Source organism: Rhinoderma darwinii, chromosome 10, assembly GCF_050947455.1.
Source record: "Rhinoderma darwinii isolate aRhiDar2 chromosome 10, aRhiDar2.hap1, whole genome shotgun sequence".
In the NCBI taxonomy this organism is placed as follows: domain Eukaryota; kingdom Metazoa; phylum Chordata; class Amphibia; order Anura; family Rhinodermatidae; genus Rhinoderma; species Rhinoderma darwinii.
The window spans coordinates 39976461-39997065 of record NC_134696.1 but is presented as its reverse complement, the minus strand read 5'-3'; the positions used below and the strand labels follow the sequence as shown (position 1 = coordinate 39997065).

Here is a 20605-nt window from a genome sequence, read left to right as displayed (position 1 = left end):
TGTATACAGCTCCCCTACCACTCCCTGGTCTCTGCGGTAGGGGGCTGTACTACATCACTCACTTGGGACTGTAAGGGTATATTCACATGCAGCAAATTCGTTGGAGATTTTTTTTACAGTAATTCTTGTGCATACTGCATAAAAAAAATAAAGAACATTTACATGTATAGAACAGATTTTCAGTTGAGAAATTTCTGCAGTAAATCCGCAACTTGTGAATGTGCCCTAATAGTCTATGGACACGTTTCTGTCCTTTAACAACCATTCATTGCAGCATCTATAATGCACACATACCCTGCTGTACTGACCACCCTCAGGGAAGTTTTTAAAAACAAAAAATAGCTACAACATAAAGAATAAAAACAGAACAAGCACATTATTTCTCTTCTACACTTACATCTAATTATTAATACTAAAATGACGTGACACATTCTCTTCAACATTTGCACATCTTGCGTATTCTCCTTTATTAACAAGTTCATGGAGCATCTAGTCTAACTCAATGTCTAAATCACTATTATGCATACAGTCCTCAAGTTGGTTTTTAGCAAGTCTTTCTTTGCTGTTTTGCCTCTTCAAACTAACTTCATAGACACTATTGTAATTATTTGCTTCCTTCTGAGAGGACACAATTACATTTTGCATTTGTAGTATTTTCTTCTGCACATCCACACTTTCAGAAATGCTATCACTTATACTTGTAAGGATGCTATTGGTGCATTTTTGCTGTTCAATTAACTGGTCTAATTTAGTGTCCAAATCTGGTGATTGCTGTTGAGACTCATCGATCATCGTAAGCTTGACTGTATCCTCTGATGTCGCAGGTATGACTGGGGCTGATGACTGCTCCGAAGCCATCAACTGTGGAGGACTGGAATTATTAGATAGTGAGGGCGGTCTTCTGTTAGGGTCATCAGGATCTGGGGAAAAACACATTTTAGATCGTGACCTCATGACAATTGAGTCTGTAAGAAGCATGTTTTACATTCCTATAATATCTAAAGTATGGATCATTAATTGTATCTTCAATATGGGAGAAACTATAAAAAACTAAAATTTCGGCATGATAAGTCCATTATCTAATGTATATAGAAACTTTGTGAATCAACATCCCGATCTATTTTCCATGGGAGATAATCTGCTGTTAGATGTGTCTGGCAGCTGCTTACTTCCCCCTCTCCATTGAGAGTGCATGATTATGGTGGAGTTGGGAAAAATAGCTGTCAATGGAATGAGCCTTCTGCCAACAGTTTATGGCCAGCTAAATATTTAGCAATCTTGGAAACATTACTGCCTCTCTTATACATTCATAGCTGCAATTTTCATATAATAAACAGATAACTTACCTCCTAACTTCTTATGCCTTACACCCAACACAATCACACTATTTCCACCTACTGTACATCCTTGATCTCTTTCTGTTACATTCAGGACACTAGAAGTTTAAAGGGGTTCTCCGGGCATTTTATACTAATGATCTATCCTTAGGTCATTAATACCAGATGTATGGGGGTCCGACTTTCTGCACCCCGTCGATCAGCTCACTAAAGGGGCTGCAGCATTCTAAAATGATTTATGCAAAAACATATAAAAAGAGCATTTTGATTATGGAAATTGTGAAAATAAGCTTCATCATATAGCAATGTAAAGTTTTCTTAATTTTGTATTTTTTATTAAATTACCCTCCGCCATCCAACCTATCCAAAATTCTTGTAGATAAAAATAAGAAAAATAAAATTTCAGGCAAAACTAATACAATGTTATGACTAATACAGGGCCTGGGGAGGCGGTGCATGACACAGGGATTCTCTCCTTGGTGTACTTTGAATACTTGCGTCATGCTCCGCCCCCAAAGACCATGCGCTAGGCATAACACTGTGTTCCTTTGAACCTTTATTATAACCAAAGAGCAAATTTGTAGTGACGGGGGTAGGGAAACAGACAAGTGAGCCCAAATCTATCCGCCACTCTGTCCCTGCCTACTTGCAACTACCCGCCCTAGGCGACGGGGTACAACTGGGCGGCGGTCCCTACGCTCAGTAAGTGCACGAGACAAACAGACAAGGGAACACAAAGCAAAGGGAAAGGGGCAGTTGCCCACGGCAACACAGTGAGCAACAAGAGTGGTGAACGGGCCGAGTCAAAACAGGAGTGCACGAGGTACAAAACGCAGAGCAGGAGAGTAGTCAGTAAGCCAGGGTCAGTATGGAGCAGGATCAAATAGTTAGAAGCTGTAGCTGGGACAGGAAACCACACGAGAAGAATCACAAGCAAAGGAGGAACAGGAAAGGCAGGTATAAATAGACAGAGGGCGGGAGCTAGCTCCGTCTGGCCAGGCTGCGATAGGCTCTCCCACTCCTAAGCCTGCCATCCTGAGTGGTGGAAGATGGAGTCAGTCTCAGAGACATAGACTCAGCTGCAGACTGATTACCTATGGGAGTATACACCGAAGTTGTGCCTGGCAGATCCTTTATAAAATTGTTGCATTTACCTGTAGTGTTTTGCACAGCTTCATTGGCAATTTTATCATACATTCCAAAATTCTTGACAATACTCATATCTCTCTGATTTAAAATGCACTCCAGCTGGTTTTGGTCTTTTGTTTTTTTGATCTTATCCCTCAGGCTTCTTCTGTGGGTTTGCCATCTAATTTTGCATTCTTTAACTGTGCGGATTTTCTGACCAGCCCCATTGACTGCCTCCATTATTTTTTTCCAGGTATTTGCTTTCTCATTGCGTGGAATAGGTCCAAATAATTGGTCGCTGTGAGAGGTGACTGTACTGACAAGTTTTTCAACCTCAAGTGTGCTGAAAATGACCTTTCTTTTCCTGGATGATTTTACTTTTGCTGCTGAATTGTTTCCAGTTTTATCCTGCTTTTCTGTGCTTCCAGGGATCACGGACATGATGGGCTCTTCTTTTTCTGTTGAATATCAAAAATTGGGTAATTAGAATAATAAATGATAAAATGCTTACAACAATATATTACTATCTCCTGTTAGACTAGAATACAGGTCTCATTTGTTGAAAAATAGAATTTTAACCATTTGTTGTTTACAACTTATTTATACAGGTTTAGGACCTTAACATAAAGGCATATTGCCCTGTATTTAACTGTTTGTATTACTACACCTGGACCTCCATTGGTTCTATTAAACCAAAATTAGTTTACCTAACGGCTTCTGTGCACGGCTGTTTTATAACTCCTTTTTGTAAGTAGCCTTGATAGGGCTGCCATAGAGGTGCATGAGGCCTCTTCTTTACCCCGGTATGCCTTCAATTTTATACAGTGTCATACAGAGTTTTCTTCTGTCGGGTTGCATACGAATTTGACCCAAAAAAATGGTAACACACTCTATCAAATACTGTATGTATGAAGCATTGCTTCTAGGGGATACTATACATGTACGCAGGGGCGTAGCTAAAGGCTCATGGGCCCCGATGCAAAAATTCTTACTGCCCCCCCGCAAACTTTTCATGGCCGACGGTCCGCAGCTTTCAGCTGCATCGCTGGGTCTCCTAAGTGACCCAACAATGCAGCACTAGCAGCCGGGGCGTCACTAGTCACGATGGAACCCTGTCACAACGGTGGCAGACGGAAACCATTAGCTAGGTTTCCGTCACCATTGAGTTCAATGGTGAGGGAAACAGAAGCTGAGATTTCCGTTTGCTTTCCGCTAAGGGGTTAACCCGATGGAAATCTCAGACGGAACTCCTCAACGAAACACAGACGGTGATGTGAACACACCCTTACGGTACACAAGTAATGGGAGAGAAATGGGACGGGGGCTTAATGAATAAGGCGTAATTGCATTGATAAATACAATGTGGTCTGTAGGCTGCCTAACTCTTTTTTGGTGTAGGAAACTTTTCTCTGCAACTCAAAATTGCATGACAGATTTAAGAGTGGGTATTTGACATAGAAAAAAAGGGATTATATTTTTACATGGCGTGTAAGTACAGAACTCTGAAAGACACATCTGAAAATGTCTCCGAAAATGTCTCATCACACATTATAAGACTCTGAGATTCAATGAAGTTTGATAAGTTTTACAAATATCATTTTATTTGAAAGAATTTAATTATATTGTCATATAAATAAAAGGTTTGACTCATCAGAAATACCCCTGTCCTAATACACTTTTGCTTGCTAAGGGCAACTTTTCTTTTAGACAGTTGAGGCTCAATGTTTTTTTTTTTTTGTGTGACAGTTGGGGTCCCTAACTTTCCTCACCTTTATCTAGGGGAAAAAGGGACAGTTTTTCTTTGGTATTTACCTTTTTCTCTATAAGGCCTTGTATACACGCTGCAGATTTTGCATGTATTTTTTCAGCCAAAACCAGGAACCGAACCTAAACAGAAGAAATACATGAAGGAAGGCCTTATAGCTCTGCTCTCCTGAATTAAATTCTGGTTTTGGCTTAAAGAATGCAAGCAAAATCTTCCGCAAATTTGCACTGAGGGTATGGTCACACGTAGTTTTTTCAGGCGTATTTCTGAGTGTAACACCTTGAGATACGCCTTAAAAAACACTAGCAAAATGCCTACAAACAGCTTCCCATTGAATTCGTTTTTAGAGCCGATTTTCCATTTACACTATGAAAAACACTTAAAAACCATCTCGGAATCAGCGCCAAAAATCTGCTGAAACCGCTTCCCATATTTTTCAAAGGGAGATGGAGGCGTTTTTTTTCCGGAGCGGCTTTTAGCATTTAATTAAGCATTACACAGTTCCTATCGAAATCAATGGGTTGTTAACTCAGAATTCCCTAATAGGGTATGTGAAACTGGGTTTTCTAAACTGGGCAACCCCTTTAACGCCTTAACGACCGGCGTATAACCTTTTTACTTCGGCAGTTTGGGGTAGTTCTTCTGAAGCTCTGCCTTTTCACGGCGGCACTTCAGAAGAACTTTTCCTGCATCGTGCGGGGATCTCCTAAAGCCCGGGCTTTTGCTTGCAGTCTCGGGCTTCAGGGCAACTATTAGAGTCCACTAGCAGTAGTCTCCAATCATATTTAACACCTCAGATGCGGTCGAACTCTGCATCTGTCTGGTTTTAGAGGGAGTTCCCTCTCTTACCCCACTGGAATAACATAATGGCTCAGTTCTGTTTCTGTCCAGTATTAGTTGTTTTTTTGCTGGATACAATACTTCAGCATGCTACACTACTCCGACCATCAAAAAGCAACTGAAGCCTGAGAGAAAAGAAGTAATGGAGTTGTGAACAGAGCCTTAGTTTATGGTTCAAACAGTAAAGTAATTCTTTCCACACTTTGTGATGAAATTGCACTTCCTTTAACCACAGTACTAGACCCTGTGTTCTCTCTAGGATCTGCAAAAATGCAAACTTATTGTATTGTTTTTATAGTGGCCATTTACATATTTATATAAAGATATGATATGATGCCCTCGGCCTCCTTCTTCTTTGGGGTAAATACATTTCGTTTAGATAACCTTTCTTCATAACTGAGATCTTCCATACATCTTATTCATTTGTTTTCCCTTCTCTGAACTCTCTCCAGCTGTCTTTTTATGGACTGGTGCCCAAATCTAGACTGGATACTCAAGATTCATGCTTACCTGTGCTTTATAAAGGGGGGTAAATAATATTTTCTTCTCTAGAAGAAATGCCTTTTTAAATACAAAACAATATCTTGTTAGCTTTTGATGCAGCAGACTGGCATTGCGTGCTATAATTTAGTTTATTATGAACAATTACACTATCCTTCTATGACTGATATAGGGAAACAATTAATTATATGCATCTGTACAGCACATGTAGATTAACTGGTTACCGACACAGGAAGAGAATGCTCGTCCTGAGCGGCGAGTACTTGGCGCATTAGGACGAACATTCTCGTCCTGGTGACAGCCGTCTCTGCACGCGATTGAGAGCGGGACAACGGCTGTAATACACGGCCCTGCTCTGACAGCTGAGAGAAGAGAAACCTCTACGCTCCGCCGTTAACCCTTTGAATGCCGCGATGAAAGGTGATCGCGGCGTTCAAGGAGAGGGGACTGCACTTTGATCGTATCACAGAAGATAACTGTGACGCGATCAAAGCCCACAACTTGTATGGCCAGACAGCCCAGGGTCCATTGAAGGACCCCAGGGCTGTCTGAACATATTTACTGTTGTTAGGGCATACGGAGGTATGCCCTAACAACTGCCTGTGTACAGTCAGTACACAGGCTAATGTACTGGCATATAGATCTATGCCAGTACATTACAGTTACAAAATAAAAATGATAAATCCCTTTATGGGATTTAAAAAAAAAAAGTTAAATGAATGTAAAAAAAATTCATGATAAATAAATAAAAAGTAAAAAAAATACACAGAAACACACATTTTTTTATAATAAATAAACATTTTAAAATATAAGTCCCAAAACATGAAATAATATAGACATATTTGGTATCGCCACGACCATAACAACCTGTACAACAAATGTATAACATTATTTGTGATGATCGGTGTATGGTGTAAAAAAAAAATATTAAAACTGCTGCAGAACTTTTTTTCTGCATTTTCGCCAAAATAAAAATTTATAGAAATTAAACGATAATGTATTTGTACCAAAAAATGGTACCTACATAAAGCACAACTCGTCCCGCAAAAAACAAAGTCTTATACAACTACGTCGTACAAAAAAATAAAAGTTATTATCGTCAGGTTGCAAAGAGGGAAACGTAAAAAAATTGTTCTGTCCTCAAGTCCAAAATTGGCCATGTCCTTAAGGGGTTAAGGCAAACTTTATGTTTATTGTCCCTTTAAGACTCAGAGAGTGGTGAGACGAAGGAAATTAGGAAAACAATAAGAGACTACAAAGCTGTTGAACTGCATTCTGATGTCTGGTTTAGTGTATCAGCTACGCCTGTTTTTAATGACTTCCCTTATAGTAAGAATAAACGTTTAGATACTGTATGCATTAGAATTACACGAGTCACAGATGACACTTACCTTCTACAATTTTTTCCATGGCTTTGCTTATGGTGCTTCACACAAGTCAGATTTAGCACAAGTGCGTAGTACCACCCACTGGACTACACACTTGAGTTCACTTCTGATGCCGATATCACCTGGTCATTTCCCAGCATAAGGGAAGTCCTGCACAAGGTTTCTGTACTCTGCAGCACCAAGTAAATCAAGACATGTGGAGATTAATTAAGATTGTGCCAGTCTTAATAATAATCTAGCTTGAGTAAAGGCCCTTTTACATGGCCCAATTATCGGGCGAACAAGTGTTCACAGAACGCTCATTCCCGATCATTGCCCTGTGTAAACAGAGCAACAATCAACCGATGATCACTCATTCACCGGCTGATCATATCGTTTCTGCAGCAGAAAATATTATCGTTGTCGGCAGAACATCTCCCTGTGTAAACAGGGAGATGTACTGCTGACATGATGGTAATACATGGGGATGAGCGATCGTAGTAACAAGCGCTCATCCCCATTCATTACAAGAGAAGGAGCAAACGAGCGCCGATCAGCAAGCTCTCGTTGATCGCCACTCGTTGTTACAGCCAAAATTGGCCGGTGTAAAGGGACACTAAGCCCTAAGATGCGACAAAATTATTAAGAAGCACATGACTCTTAGTAAATATGTCGCATCTTCAGCAGTCTATGCGCCACTGAATGAGATCTATGCCAGCCAGGAGCTCACGTTTATTTCCACTTTAATTTATACCAGCTTCTGGTGTAAATTATAATAAATGCGTCAAGCTGCAGGTGGCCACCCAACTTCCACTAAGCTCTGCCCACTTTTTTTTAAAAACTTCAAGGTCAGCGCAAACTACTCAGACAACGCAATTTCTGAATTTCACATTTTAGAAAACTGGAGTAGAAACATTGGTAAATTCCTCTCAGGCTGGGTTCACACGACCTATTTTCAGACGTAAACGAGGCGTATTATGCCTCGTTTTACGTCTGAAAATAGGGCTACAATACGTCGGCAAACATCTGCCCATTCATTTGAATGGGTTTGCCGACGTACTGTGCAGACGACCTGTCATTTACGCGTCGTTGTTTGACAGCTGTCAAACGACGACCCGTAAAAATACAGCCTCGTCAAAAGAAGTGCAGGACACTTCTTTGGACGTTTTTGGAGCCGTTTTCTCATAGACTCCAATGAAAACAGCTCCAAAAACGGACGTAAAAAACGCCGTGAAAAACGTGAGTTGCTCAAAAAACGTCTGAAAATCAGGGGCTGTTTTCCCTTGAAAACAGCTCTGTATTTTCAGAAGTTTTTGGTCACTACGTGTGCACATACCCTCACACAGTTCTCAACACCGCAATAACGCAATAAACCCTAACTTTTGAAGTTAGGAAAGAGAGACAGGAACTTGAGTTGTGACAACTTTTTCAGGTGATCCTTTTAAAGGGATATTGCTATCTTAGACATTTACAGTTTGGCATAGCCTCAGGTGTGCCGTAAATGTCTGATAGATGTGGGTCCCACCTTCCCATCCCAACTGGTGAGGCAGACGCTGGAAAATCAGTGGTAAGGTGGCCGGGAATTACAGAAACAAAGCTCACTGTACTACACTATTTTCATGACTCTCATTGAAATGAGCATTTATAATTCTCCCAGACAGAGTGCCCTTTTAAAAGTCTTAACTAGAGGTCTCCAATATGGCTCTGCATCCTTCATTGTAACACAGTGCATCCTGTAAACTAGCGCAGGCACAGTGTGTTACAATGGAGGATGCAGAGGGACGTATCCAGTCACATGCTCCTCCATCCTTGACCATATTATGGACGGGAGCAGTGGCCATGAGGAACATACAGTGTCATAACAAGGGGGTGTGACTTATTACCCCAAGAAAATGGCGGGGAACTCTAAATAAAGCCAAATACTACATTTACTAAAAATACTATTTATAATGTACTTCGATTACTTTTCCTAAGGTTTTGGAATGACCGAGTCTAAAGGTCCTGACTTGAATCCTAATGAGATGCTGTGGCAAGACCTGAAACGGGCAGTTCGTGCTCGAAAACCATCAAATATGGCCGAATTAAAACAATTCTGCAAAGAAGAGTGAACCAAAATTCCTCCGTAGCGATGAAAAAGACTCATCACAAGTTATCATATACATTTGAATGGAGTTGTTACTGCCAAGGGGGTCACAACCTGTGATTAGGTTTAGGGGGCAATTACTTTTTCACATGGGTGATATAGGTTTTGAATAAATCTTTGTCTTAATAAATGAAATGATAATTTCAAGGCTGCATTTTGTGTTTACTCATGTTGTCTTTATCTTAGATTAAAATTAGTTGGATGATCTGAAACAAACAAATTAGCAAGAATAGAGGAAGTCGTGTGAGGGGCAAATACTTGTTCACAGCATTGTATGTTGACACCTCTCGACTGGGAACACGGACTGGGTCCTCCTATTCTGAAGATCAGTGGTCGACCCTCACCAATCAGACATTTATGGCATATTATACCCTATCTTGTTGTTTGGGATTGTTGGTATTAGACCCAAAAGAGTAAACTACAAAACAAGAAAATAACAGCTTTATAATCCTTTAGGGTATGTTCACAAAAGGCGTATTAGCTGCTTCATCAGTGTGGATTAATTTTTATATATTCTTAAATTTTAAAGAAAATGTCATAAAGTATTTATTTTTATTGACCTTATAGACTCAGTTTCGTATGGGTTTTAATATATACTGTATGAGTACTACTCTATTACGTATTGGGATTATTTAGAATGTCCAGGCAGGGCCGGCCATAGGGTAGATGGCGCCCCATGCAAAATGATCTTTTGGCGCCCTACCCCTTCATATAAAAAATGGCCAATAAAAAAAGTATAATGCCCCCACACAGTATAATGCCCCTTTAGTGCCCCACACACAGTACAATTCCCCTTTACTGCCCCCATACAGTATTATAATAATAATAATAATAATATTTAATAATATATTATAACCCCTTCAAGGACACAGTATTTTGTCCTCTAATTGTGCCCACACAGTATTATGCCCCCTGTACTGTCCCTACCCAGTATAATGTCAGATTAGTGGCCTCCACACAGTAAAGTGCCTCACTCCCCTGGCTGACACAGACAGCCTCTACCTTGTAGATAGTGCCCCCTGTAGATTGTACCATACAGCCTCCCCATAGACAGTGCCATAATCCCCCACCTCCTCCTTGTAGACTGTGCCATACAGCCCCCCACCTCCTCCTTGTATACAATGCAATTATCCCCCACCTCCTCCCTGTAGACAGTGCCATACAGCCCCCCACCTCCCCCTTGTAGACAGTGCCCCCCAAACAAGAAAAATTGTACTCACATAGGCCCCGTACCCACGACAAACTGAGCTTCTCCACTGCGCTGACGACAGGATCCTTGCGTAGGCCGACGTGATCCTGTAGCCTAGTATAGAGTTTCCCAACATTTTCGGACTCGAGGCACCCCAGGAAAAAATAAATTTCCTCAGGGCACCCCTACCAAAACTTGTTTAGAGAAAGACCAAAAACAGCTAAAAACAAGCACTATGCTCTTAGGGTATGTTCACACAGCATTTTTTGTAAGGCAGAAAATCTGAATTTTGAGGCAAATTTGGAATTGACAGAGAAATTTGACGTATTTTTTTTGCCGTTTTTTTAAGGCGTTGAATCTAATGCAAAAGACGCAAGCAAAAAAGCACCAAACAAGCGCCACAGGTATTTTATGCCTCCTAATAATTTAAATTGGAGGTCAGAGGTACAAAGCACTTGAAGACCATCAGCCCCCCACTCACAGTAAAATGACTATCAGCCCCCCACTCACAGTAAAATGGTAGAGGAGAGAAATCAACACAAAGCGCACATAGTGCATCAAATGATATAGTAAAAAAGCCACAGATAGGTGATCAGTTCTGCTGACCTGGTTGGTTGTGCTAGGAGCACAACATCCTTGAAAGCGTGTTTTAAAATATTGCTGCAGCCTGGGTTCCGATCCGCATCCAAATGGTCCAGTGGTAAATGGTAATTTGAAAAGTTTGAGGAAAAAACAGATATTCCCTGGCGCTGCTAACTGGTAAAACCTTTCTTGAGTAATGAGGATTTAAAACAAGCAAATGTAATATAAGATATTGTTTTAATTACTACGCGTTTCAAGGCCGGACCGGCCTCTTCATCAGGTAAAATAGCATTTGTATCTTGTTTTAAATCCTCATTACTCATACTAGTTAGCAGCGTCAGGGAATATCCGTTTTTTCCTCAAACTTCTCCCTGTAGGTAGTGCCACACATCCCCGTTGTAGGCAGTGCCACACCCCCCCTTAGGTAGTGTCATACAGCCCCCTTTTAGATAGAACCCCCCTTCCTGTACATAGCACCACTTTAGCTCTCTGAAGGAGCGGAATCCCCCCTGTGGCCCTCCGTCCAGGAGCAGATTCCCAAGCCACGCGGCGATTCTGCTCCTTCAGGAAGCTACAGTGGCGCTAGTAGTTAGCAGAGCAGGGAGATCCCATCCTTGTCCACTATAGTGTACAATACTATCTGTGTCCTAAGGATACAAATACTATTGAATGTGGAATCGCTAGCACTGTAGCAGCCGAGTGTGGGGGTGTCCCAATGGGCGGCATGGGCACCCTCATGCCCGTGTTGCCGCTAGCAGCCACTATCGCTGCTACCGCCGCAGCGACGCCACTGAGAGAAGAAGCGCCCAGGCGGAAAGGCAGCTGCTGAGTTGCCGGGCCAAGGCGCTTCTGAAACATGCAGGGGAAGGGAGCCAGCGCAGCGCCCCCTTCCACCTGCTAGAGTGATGCACCCTGTGCAATGGCACAGGTCGCACACCCCTAAGGCCAGCCCTGTGTCCAGGTAATGGAATTACATGCAGTGGGTATATGTTGGATTAGAACAAATAACAAATGTTTCAATTTTTGCAGCAGAAAGGCTGAGATTCCACACTGCAAAAATCGCAAATCTGAAAAAAATTATTTCTTGTTTAAGTTGAATAAAAATAAGTCTATACTTACTTCCCTGGCGTTGTCAACATTGTCTTTTTCCCAGTGCTGCTGGCCTCCTAGGATGACGTTTTATTCCATGTGACTGCTGCAGCCAATCACAGGCTGCAGTGGTCGCATATGCTGCAGCGTCATCACAGGAAACCGGGCAGCACAAAGACCAGAGGAACGCGTTGCTACGGCAACGCTAGTAATGGTGAGTATTGGCCTTTTTTCTGCTCTGTTTTCTGCAGCGGCAATTCCGGCCTAAAATCTGCACCACTATTTGGTGTGGTCTTTCGGCTGGAATTCTCTGCGTGTTCCAGGTTGGATACCCTGTGTACTTTTACACAGCGTGTACGACCTGTGTGAACATACCCTTAAAGGTTACACTACACAGTTGCATACAGAACGTCCTGGGGTGCATTCATAGTCCAGGATAAAAGAAGATAAAAGTACCAAATCTCTGTATGTCTCTCGCCCATAGAAATTCAAAATCTGTAAGGCTATGTCCACTTCTGCGTTGAAGCCTCTGTCACAGATTGCATTATATTGACAGAAAGAATAGCGCATCATACAATGATATTCTTCCTGTCAGATTAAGGGTATGTTCACACGGCCAAATTTCAGACGTATACGAGGCGTATTATGCCTCGTTTTACGTCTGAAAATACGGCTCCAATACGTCGGCAAACATCTGCCCATTCATTTGAATGGGTTTGCCGACGTACTGTGCAGACGACCTGTTATTTACGCGTCGTCGTTTGACAGCTGTCAAACGACGACGCGTAAAAATACAGCCTCGTCAAAAGAAGTGCAGGACACTTCTTTGGACGTTTTTGGAGCTGTTTTCTCATAGACTCCAATGAAAACAGCTCCAAAAACGGACGTAAAAAACGCCGCGAAAACGGCGCGAAAAACGCCGCGAAAAATGCGAGTTGGTAAAAAAACGTCTGAAAAGCAGGGTCTGTTTTCCCTTGAAAACAGCTCTGGATTTTCAGACGTTTTTGTTGACTACGTGTGAACATACCCTAACGGACACCATGATGGAACCCGATGTACCCCATTATAAGTCAATGGTATCTGTTGGGCACAATTGGTATTCGTAGTGCACTGCTTTATGGCTTCCCTATTATAACAGAAACCACGATGCAGGTTGTGAACGGAGCCTTACAAAATACATTTTTGGAAGACTTTACTGAAAATGATGTGACTGTTGAAGATATAATATTGCTGTACTGGTTCAAACATTTTGCTTATACAAAAGCTATCCACTAAAATCGTACCACACGTGCCAATCACCTTCGTGAAATGTTGACTGTCATACAAAAGAAATGTAATAGGGAAGTCAGGGGCGTAGCTATAGTCTTATGTCTTATGTGCCCAGGTGCAGAAGCACTTCTTGGCCCTGCTCCCAGCTTCTCTTCATGGCCGCCGGCTTGCGGCTTTTATCTGCATCGCTGGGTCTTCTAAGGTCCTGACATATGTTTTGGCCCTCCAAATTGTGTGTGTATATATATATATATATATATATATAATTTTTTTTATTTTTATTTTTTTTTAATTTTTTTTAATATATAGATAGATATAGATATTTCGGAGACAGCATATCTATAAGACTGGCATGATAGAGGGAAGTCGGCACCACTCTCAATCCTCACAGTACGGAACATGTAGATAGATGCAGGTGGAGTCAGGGTTTCCTAGTTTAAAGAGGCTCTGTCACCAGATTATAAGTGCCCTGTCTCCTACATAATCTGATCGGCGCTGTAATGTAGATAACAGCAGTGGTTTTTAGTTTGAAAAACAATCATTTTTGAGCAAGTTATGAGCTGATTTAGATTTATGCTAATGAGTTTCTCAATGGACAACTGGGCGTGTTTTTACTTTTTACCAACTGGGCGTTGTACAGAGGAGTGTATGAGGCTGACCAATCAGTGACTAATCAGTGTCCTGCACTTCTCATTGTTCCAGCCCAGCATGATTCACAGCACAGTGTGATTGTGCAGTGAAAGAAGCTGGCCTGGAACAATGAGAAGTGTATGATGCTGATTAGTCACTGATTGGTCAGCCTCATACACTCCTGTGTACAACACCCAGTTGGTAAAAAGTAAAAACACGCCCAGTTGTCCATTGAGAAACTCATTAGCATAAATCTAAACGAACTCATAACTTGCTCAAAAATGATCATTTTTCAAACTAAAAACCACTGCTGATATCTACATTACAGCGCCAATCAGATTATGTAGGAGATAGGGCACTTATAATCTGGTGACAGAGCCTCTTTAAGCAAACTTCGGGCGGTGCTCAAGATAAAAACAGATGGTCTTGTAGTATGATATCAATGAGAGAAATGAGAATGTGGCACTCACCCGTTTGCAATTCTTCCTAACTTTTTTGTGTCATCTTGGCAAAGGTAAAAGCATTACAGGGAGGACAGCTAGTTGTAGGTAAGAAGCGCCGATCCCCAGCGCGAAACAGGCTGTAACCTACAACTAGCTGTCCTCCCTGTAATGCTTTTACCTTTGCCAAGATGACACAATATAGTTATGAAGAATTGCAAACGGGTGAGTGCCACATTCTCATTTCTCTCATTCATATCATATCTATAGGACTACGACCCCTATAGCTATTATACTGGATAGGATTAGATACAATGGCTGAGCAGACGGTATCACACACCATGGGCTTAGATAGCAGGCACAGCAGACAGTATCACACATAGTAAGCTTAGATACAGGGTGGAGCAGACAGTATCACACATGGTAGGCTTAGATACAGGGCCCAGCAGGCAGTATCACACATGGTAGGCTTAGATACAGGGCCCCAGCAAACAGTATTCTTATACTAACCCTCCTCGCTCCTGAGTGGTGTCTGCTTCGGGAGCAGCGTCGGTCTTGAACACCAAAATCAGCGTCACGACGTTGTGCGCGGCACACATGACAATGCTGAAAGGCGTCAAGACCCGCACTGTGCCTAGACCCGTCTCAGGAGCGTGGAGGGTAAGTATATTGTTACTGCTCTATTGTTAGTGCTGTAACGGGTCCGTGTAGTATACTACATATCACCAGTTACTACAGTGACTGGATAGACGTGGTGCGGGGGGCCGTTCCGCAGTTGCAATCTCTATAGCTACGCCACTTAGGGAAGTGGGATATGCTTTAGCCTGTAGCAAGTAGTTTGTTGATGAGCAGAGAATGACTTACAATTCAAAAACATGTTTCAATGTGTCATTGGCACTAGTATTATAATTGACAGGTGATAGTCAGGAGGCCCCGTTAAAGTGGTCCCCAGGAACTTCAAGTAACACCTAACCACACACAGATGTTGCCAAGTTTATCTTGGCCCTGTTAACGTGCTGCAGCGAGACATCACACAACAAAAGCCATTGAAAAAGTCAAGATAAAGGATCTAGCCACTGTTTATATAATGCATTAAGAGTCAAGATACAGATGTAGCAATCTTTACCTTGACTCTGTATGGCAAGAAACTTTACCTTGACTTTTTCAATGGCTTTTGTTGTGTGATATCACACTGCAGCACCTTATCAGAAGCAAGTTAAAGATGGCTACATCTGTATAGCAACCACAAGAACTGCAAATGCAGGTCTGAGCTATAATACAGGCTGCAACTCAGGATCAATACAAGATAAATAATGCAATGTAGTGACAAAATTATTCAACATCTTAGTTAGACCATGCCAAGTGAAAATACACTGTGCAGTTACACTCAATTAAAGTTATATAGCAATTTTCCAATATACTTTTATCTTTTGGCATATACGTCTAATTACAGCTACTATGCTGCCTGCAGGAATTCTAAATTCCTATATTGACCATCCATCCTCTGCCAAATAGACTTCCAGCTGTGGCTTATGACAATTAGATGTTAGCTCACTGGTTGTTGTTTCTTGTAAAATCAGAGTTATGTAACAATAGTATGCAGGCAGCTGCAGTTACTGGCTTAGTACAGGCATATGGTTATCTTCCTGAAACAGAGTGTAAGGAGGGTGAACCAAGTACAACTGCCCCACTATTGGCAAGAGCAAATAGAGGGGCAGGTGCAGAGTGGGTGCAAATCCCAAGATCCAGGCCAGGGATCTTCTTACAATAAAATAAAGGAAAGGCAGCACTCCAAATTTGCAAAAGTGAAAAAGTGGTTTGTTTAATCCATATGCTACGTTTCGGGCCTGAGAAAGGTTCTATATAGGACCTAAACGTCACTTATGGATTAAACAAACCACTTTTTCAAGTGCTTTTTTAGAAGTGCTGCCTTTCCTTAAGTGCTGTCTTTTCTTTGAGAAGGACTGTAAAGTTGCAGAGAGCCTGTTTGGGCACCTGATGTGATGATGTCTTGTAGATGCATTGGTTTTGTCTTGCAGGACGCTGGAGGAGGTCAGTCTGTGTTAAAAAGAGGGAGGACTTCATTGGGACGATGACTGGTGGAGGAGTGCAGGACTTGCAGAACCAGTAAGAGCCTAGTGCTGGCAAAAGGTGAAGCATTGTGCCACGATACGCTGCTCCACCAAAGGTACCGAGGGGAGTCCATATAAGATTTTGTTTTTGGCGTCTATTGAGTGGGTGAACTGCGTGAGGTTCTGGGTGAGCTGCCGAAGTTGCGCAGTAGCGAAGGAACCTGGTGTTCACAGCTGGCTTATCTCCCTGCGGTGAGGTAGATAAACGCTGGACGCTGCAGCTGGTGGGATAAAGAGCCAGAGGGGTGGTGCAGGCCTAACCAGAGCTCTAATTAGAGATTGCTGATTGCAGTGAGCGGTTCCTTAGAGAGAAAAACAGTGAGGCTGCTTTGCCAGGGAAAACCAAGAAGTAGGTGTCACAGAGCAGACTATGAGCTATTGGGAGACTGGGAGAGTCTGGGGCTGACAGAGGCAGGACGTGGAGGAGGGTGGCTCAATGAAGTTCTCTGTGGGCCATCGCTGAAGTGCCGATGGCAGGTTAGTCAGCCAGAGAGGTAGATCCAGAAGTTTGCTTGGACTGTGGATATAATCATCCTGGAAGTGGGGACCAGCAGGCGGGTAAGTGGTACTGTGCTTAAACACCGGGGAAGCCTGTAGTGGGGTCTAGTGGGGTCTAGTGGGGGATAGAGACATCCCTGAAAGGCAGGGAATTGTGACTGTGAAGACTAACCCTTGAAGTGTAGGTTCAGTGACACAGGGAGACACCGGCTCCTAGAGGTTAGGGCCAGAAGGTGGAGACAGAGCGTCCAGAGGATACAAGAGGAAAGAGAGATAGACGTCTGATGAAATGGTGGGATATCTATGGAAGAGGCATTAGGCACTGTGAAGTAACAGACTGGGTGTCGTCTCGTGACGGCAAATAGAGACCTGGAGCAGAAGGTAGTTCTCTTTGATTGTTTACCTGGTTAAGTATTCTTGCAATATTTAAGAAATGATTCCGTTTTAAGTGTCGTAAGACTTTGTCTCATAAAGAGGAAGTAACTATATGAAGATAAGTCTTCCTATAAAATATACATCTCCTCCAAAATATGGACAATTTTGGTAATTTCTGTCAAGAAAATTCCATGGTCTGGTTTTGGTTGGTGGGGACCCGGTCATACTGCCATGGATATGGCATCAGACTAACTCCCTGCCACCTCGAAGCAAACCTTAAATCATTTAGTTTTCAAATTATAGGTTTTCCTAATAAGATACACATTTCCTCCATATTAGGGACAATTAGGACATTTATGTCCAGTAGAATATTTGGTTTGCTTTTGGTTGGTGGGGACCCGGTCCGATTGCTCTAAGCATGCCCTCGGACTAACTCCCTGCCACCCCGAAGCAAACCTTAAAATCAATTTTTTATTTTTTCGTTTGTTTTGATTCTTTATAACTAGCCAGATACAATAAAGCAGCTGCAGCCTAGCATCACCAGGGTGGGAAGGGCCATGTTTTTTGGCCCTTCCCAGACTGATAATACCAGCCTGTGGCCTAATCGTCATTTCAGATGTCCAGGTACTGAATCGTACTCGACTCTTCCCGGTATCCTTGGCGGCAGTGGGAATCGTAGTAATAATAGGGGTTAGTGATAGCCTTGTTACTAGCTAATGATAAGCCCCAGGATTAGTAATTGAACGCTGTCAATCAGACAGCAGCCATTACTAAGGCTATAATAAAGTATTAAAAAAAACAGACATAAGAATTTTTTTTTATTGAAATCAAAACTCCCGCATGCAACCCTCTTTCACAATTTAAAAAAAAAAAAAAAGAAAAAAGTAGATCATTGAAGTAGTCCAATGAATCTACAACGTAGTCCAAACGATCCAGCGGAACCTACCCAAAAAAAAGTTAGCAGTATAAAAATTTAAAAAAATGACATTTGCCACAATAGAAATCCTTGTTCCTCCGTTTGCTCTTGTAGGCCACAGCCCGGTTTAGGCCTGAGGTCTACAAGAGATCAGGAGAACGCTGATGACGTCAACCGTCCGGCACGATGACATCACTGCATCCACGCCGGGCCACTGAACTCAGTTAAAAATCATAAGTCAATTAGGTAATAAAAAGGGGGCATACTAGATGCGTTAAACCATTTTCTGTTATAATGCTGCGTTTCTGATCTATGATAGTAAATTAATACAATGAAAAAAATAGATCCGGAGTACTAAAATATAACTTTTACTAGTATGAATAAAATAGGTATAAACAGATATATAAACAATAGGAGGAACCCATTTGCCAATACTGCATACATATACTTAATTGTTTCCCATCGTTTCAAATTGTTGTCAACAATATTTTTGTATTGACAGCAGATAAAGATCAGTCCGCCTTTATAAGGTTTCCCAATTTAGAATAGTTCTTTTGGTCACATATGGAGGAAAGGAATGTTGGGACACATGTCCTCCTACCCCGTTTCTGTTGGTAAATAGTCCTCCACATCAAAGTGTCCAGAAATAATGTTACGTCCTCTCCTGGATGGTGAAAGAGCGACAGGTGGGTCTCCCTACGCGTTTCTTGCTGACCAGGCAATTCCTCAGGGGAGATAGGTCAGTGAAGCATAGATGTCCGAGATTGGAACTTGCTGCTTGAAATGTGGCTGTCGATTCATATGGAGAGGAATGCTCTATAATTCAGAGCATGTTGATTCAATGGAGCAGTAAATTTCAGTTTCTGCTCAGCTGTCGTTGCATGAGGGAAAAACTCATTAGTTTGAGCAGGTTTGCAGTGGCAAAAGGGAGTCCATTAGTTAAAACACCCTTGCAGTGGCAAGTGATGTAACCTTCCTGGTAGGAGGCAAACACAGAACGCCTATCCCTGGCGTGTACATGAGATGAAGCGTCATCCCAGGAGGCCGGACTGCAGGAAGAAGGAGGGCGTTCTGGGTAAGTATGATTTCTTTTTTGTTTTCCAGAGTAGCAATTTTTGCGGCATAATCGCTTCGATCATGCCACAAAAGTCGCAACACTTGGCTTTCTTTTGTGGGTTTTGCATCCCCACTGAATTTAATGGGAAAAACCCACAACAGAAAATTAACAAAAATGCAGCATAAATTGACAGGCTGCGGAATTAAATTCTGCACAGCATGTCAATTTATTAATGTTTACGCTGCAGGTTTTTTCCACAGCATGGGCATGAGATTTTCTAAATCTCATCCACTCATCTGACACTGTAAATGCTGCGGAATTTCCGCACACAATTCCATTGCGCAAATTCCGCAGCGTTTACGCCACGTGGGAACCCGGCCTAATAGTCATTCATGTAATTTTCAGTCCTGTATAATTTTGCAAAAAAACACCTTATTTTTATTCTTATGCTTACACATCTGAAATATGTTTTTCGTTTTTCACTCCTTCTTTCCACTAAATTCTGCAAAAAAACTATGGGGCCAAAAAACTGATCATACCCCTAGATAAATCCTTTGAGCGGTGTAGTGCACTTTGGGGATGTGTCTGAACTCAGGAGAAATAGATTGATAAATGTTGAGTTGTCTTCCTCCAATGTGGCTAGATGCATGAAAATTTTAGATTTTTTTTTTAAGAGCTGCGATATACTTAAATGCGGAAAAAGGTTTCTAAATGAATCTCAAAAGGAAGTAGACAAATTATAGAACAGATTTAATAACATAATAAAATGCAAATTCGCTCACCATAATTTCCTTATTGGTAATGTAGTCCTTTAAATTCTGGAGTGCAGACAAGTATACTAGTGGGTAATCCACCATGGTAAAAAATATTAATAAAAAATATTATTGTATAAAATTCATTTGTTTATTGGCAACTCATTAAAAACATAGAGGAAGCGAAGCAATGGTCTTCCGAAGCTTGCGCGTTTTGAACACAACTGTTCTTAGTCAAGGCAAACGTCAGTAAGGCGTCCTGCATTTTTAAAATAACAAACGACCAATCATAAACGCTTCATATCACTTGTCTCCATACGAATACAACGAAATGTTTCTCTTATAATATTCATGAACATTGTGTTGCTTATACTCCATGCATAAACCACATGATGAATGTTGTGATTTATAAACACATTAATTTTGTATATCTTGCCCCCAGGAGAGTTGAAGTTGTTCGTTATTTTTTGCAAAATGGCATATATTGTGTTGGCTACCGTTGCACCTAAAGGATATGTAAACCTTTGTGGGGCATTTCTTAATAAACAGTTCAAGCATTGTGATTAGTGTAACTTTATAATTAGCCTTTGTTTAA

At 41.7% G+C, this 20605-nt stretch overlaps 1 protein-coding gene across 1 annotated transcript; it reads right to left on the bottom strand.

The window, feature by feature from the left end:
• Positions 1-348: 348 nt before the first annotated feature.
• LOC142661395 (uncharacterized) lies at positions 349-2919 on the bottom strand. Its single transcript, XM_075838779.1, has 2 exons — positions 2492-2919; positions 349-920 (listed from the first exon to the last, which is right to left on the bottom strand). The coding sequence occupies exons 1-2, from the start codon at positions 2904-2906 to the stop codon at positions 490-492; spliced, it is 846 nt and encodes a 281-aa protein (XP_075694894.1). The 5' UTR covers positions 2907-2919; the 3' UTR covers positions 349-489.
• Positions 2920-20605: the final 17686 nt, after the last annotated feature.

What these genes read in the sequence shown, in the direction of transcription:
- LOC142661395 (XM_075838779.1), bottom strand. Translation starts at nt 2,906, where the DNA reads ATGTCCGTGATCCCTGGAAGCACAGAAAAGCAGGATAAAACTGGAAAC. An exon ending in AGCTGTGCAAAACACTACAG is followed by an intron (nt 921 to 2,491) that starts GTAAATGCAACA and finishes GTTTTTCCCCAG; the next exon opens with ATCCTGATGACCCTAACAGA.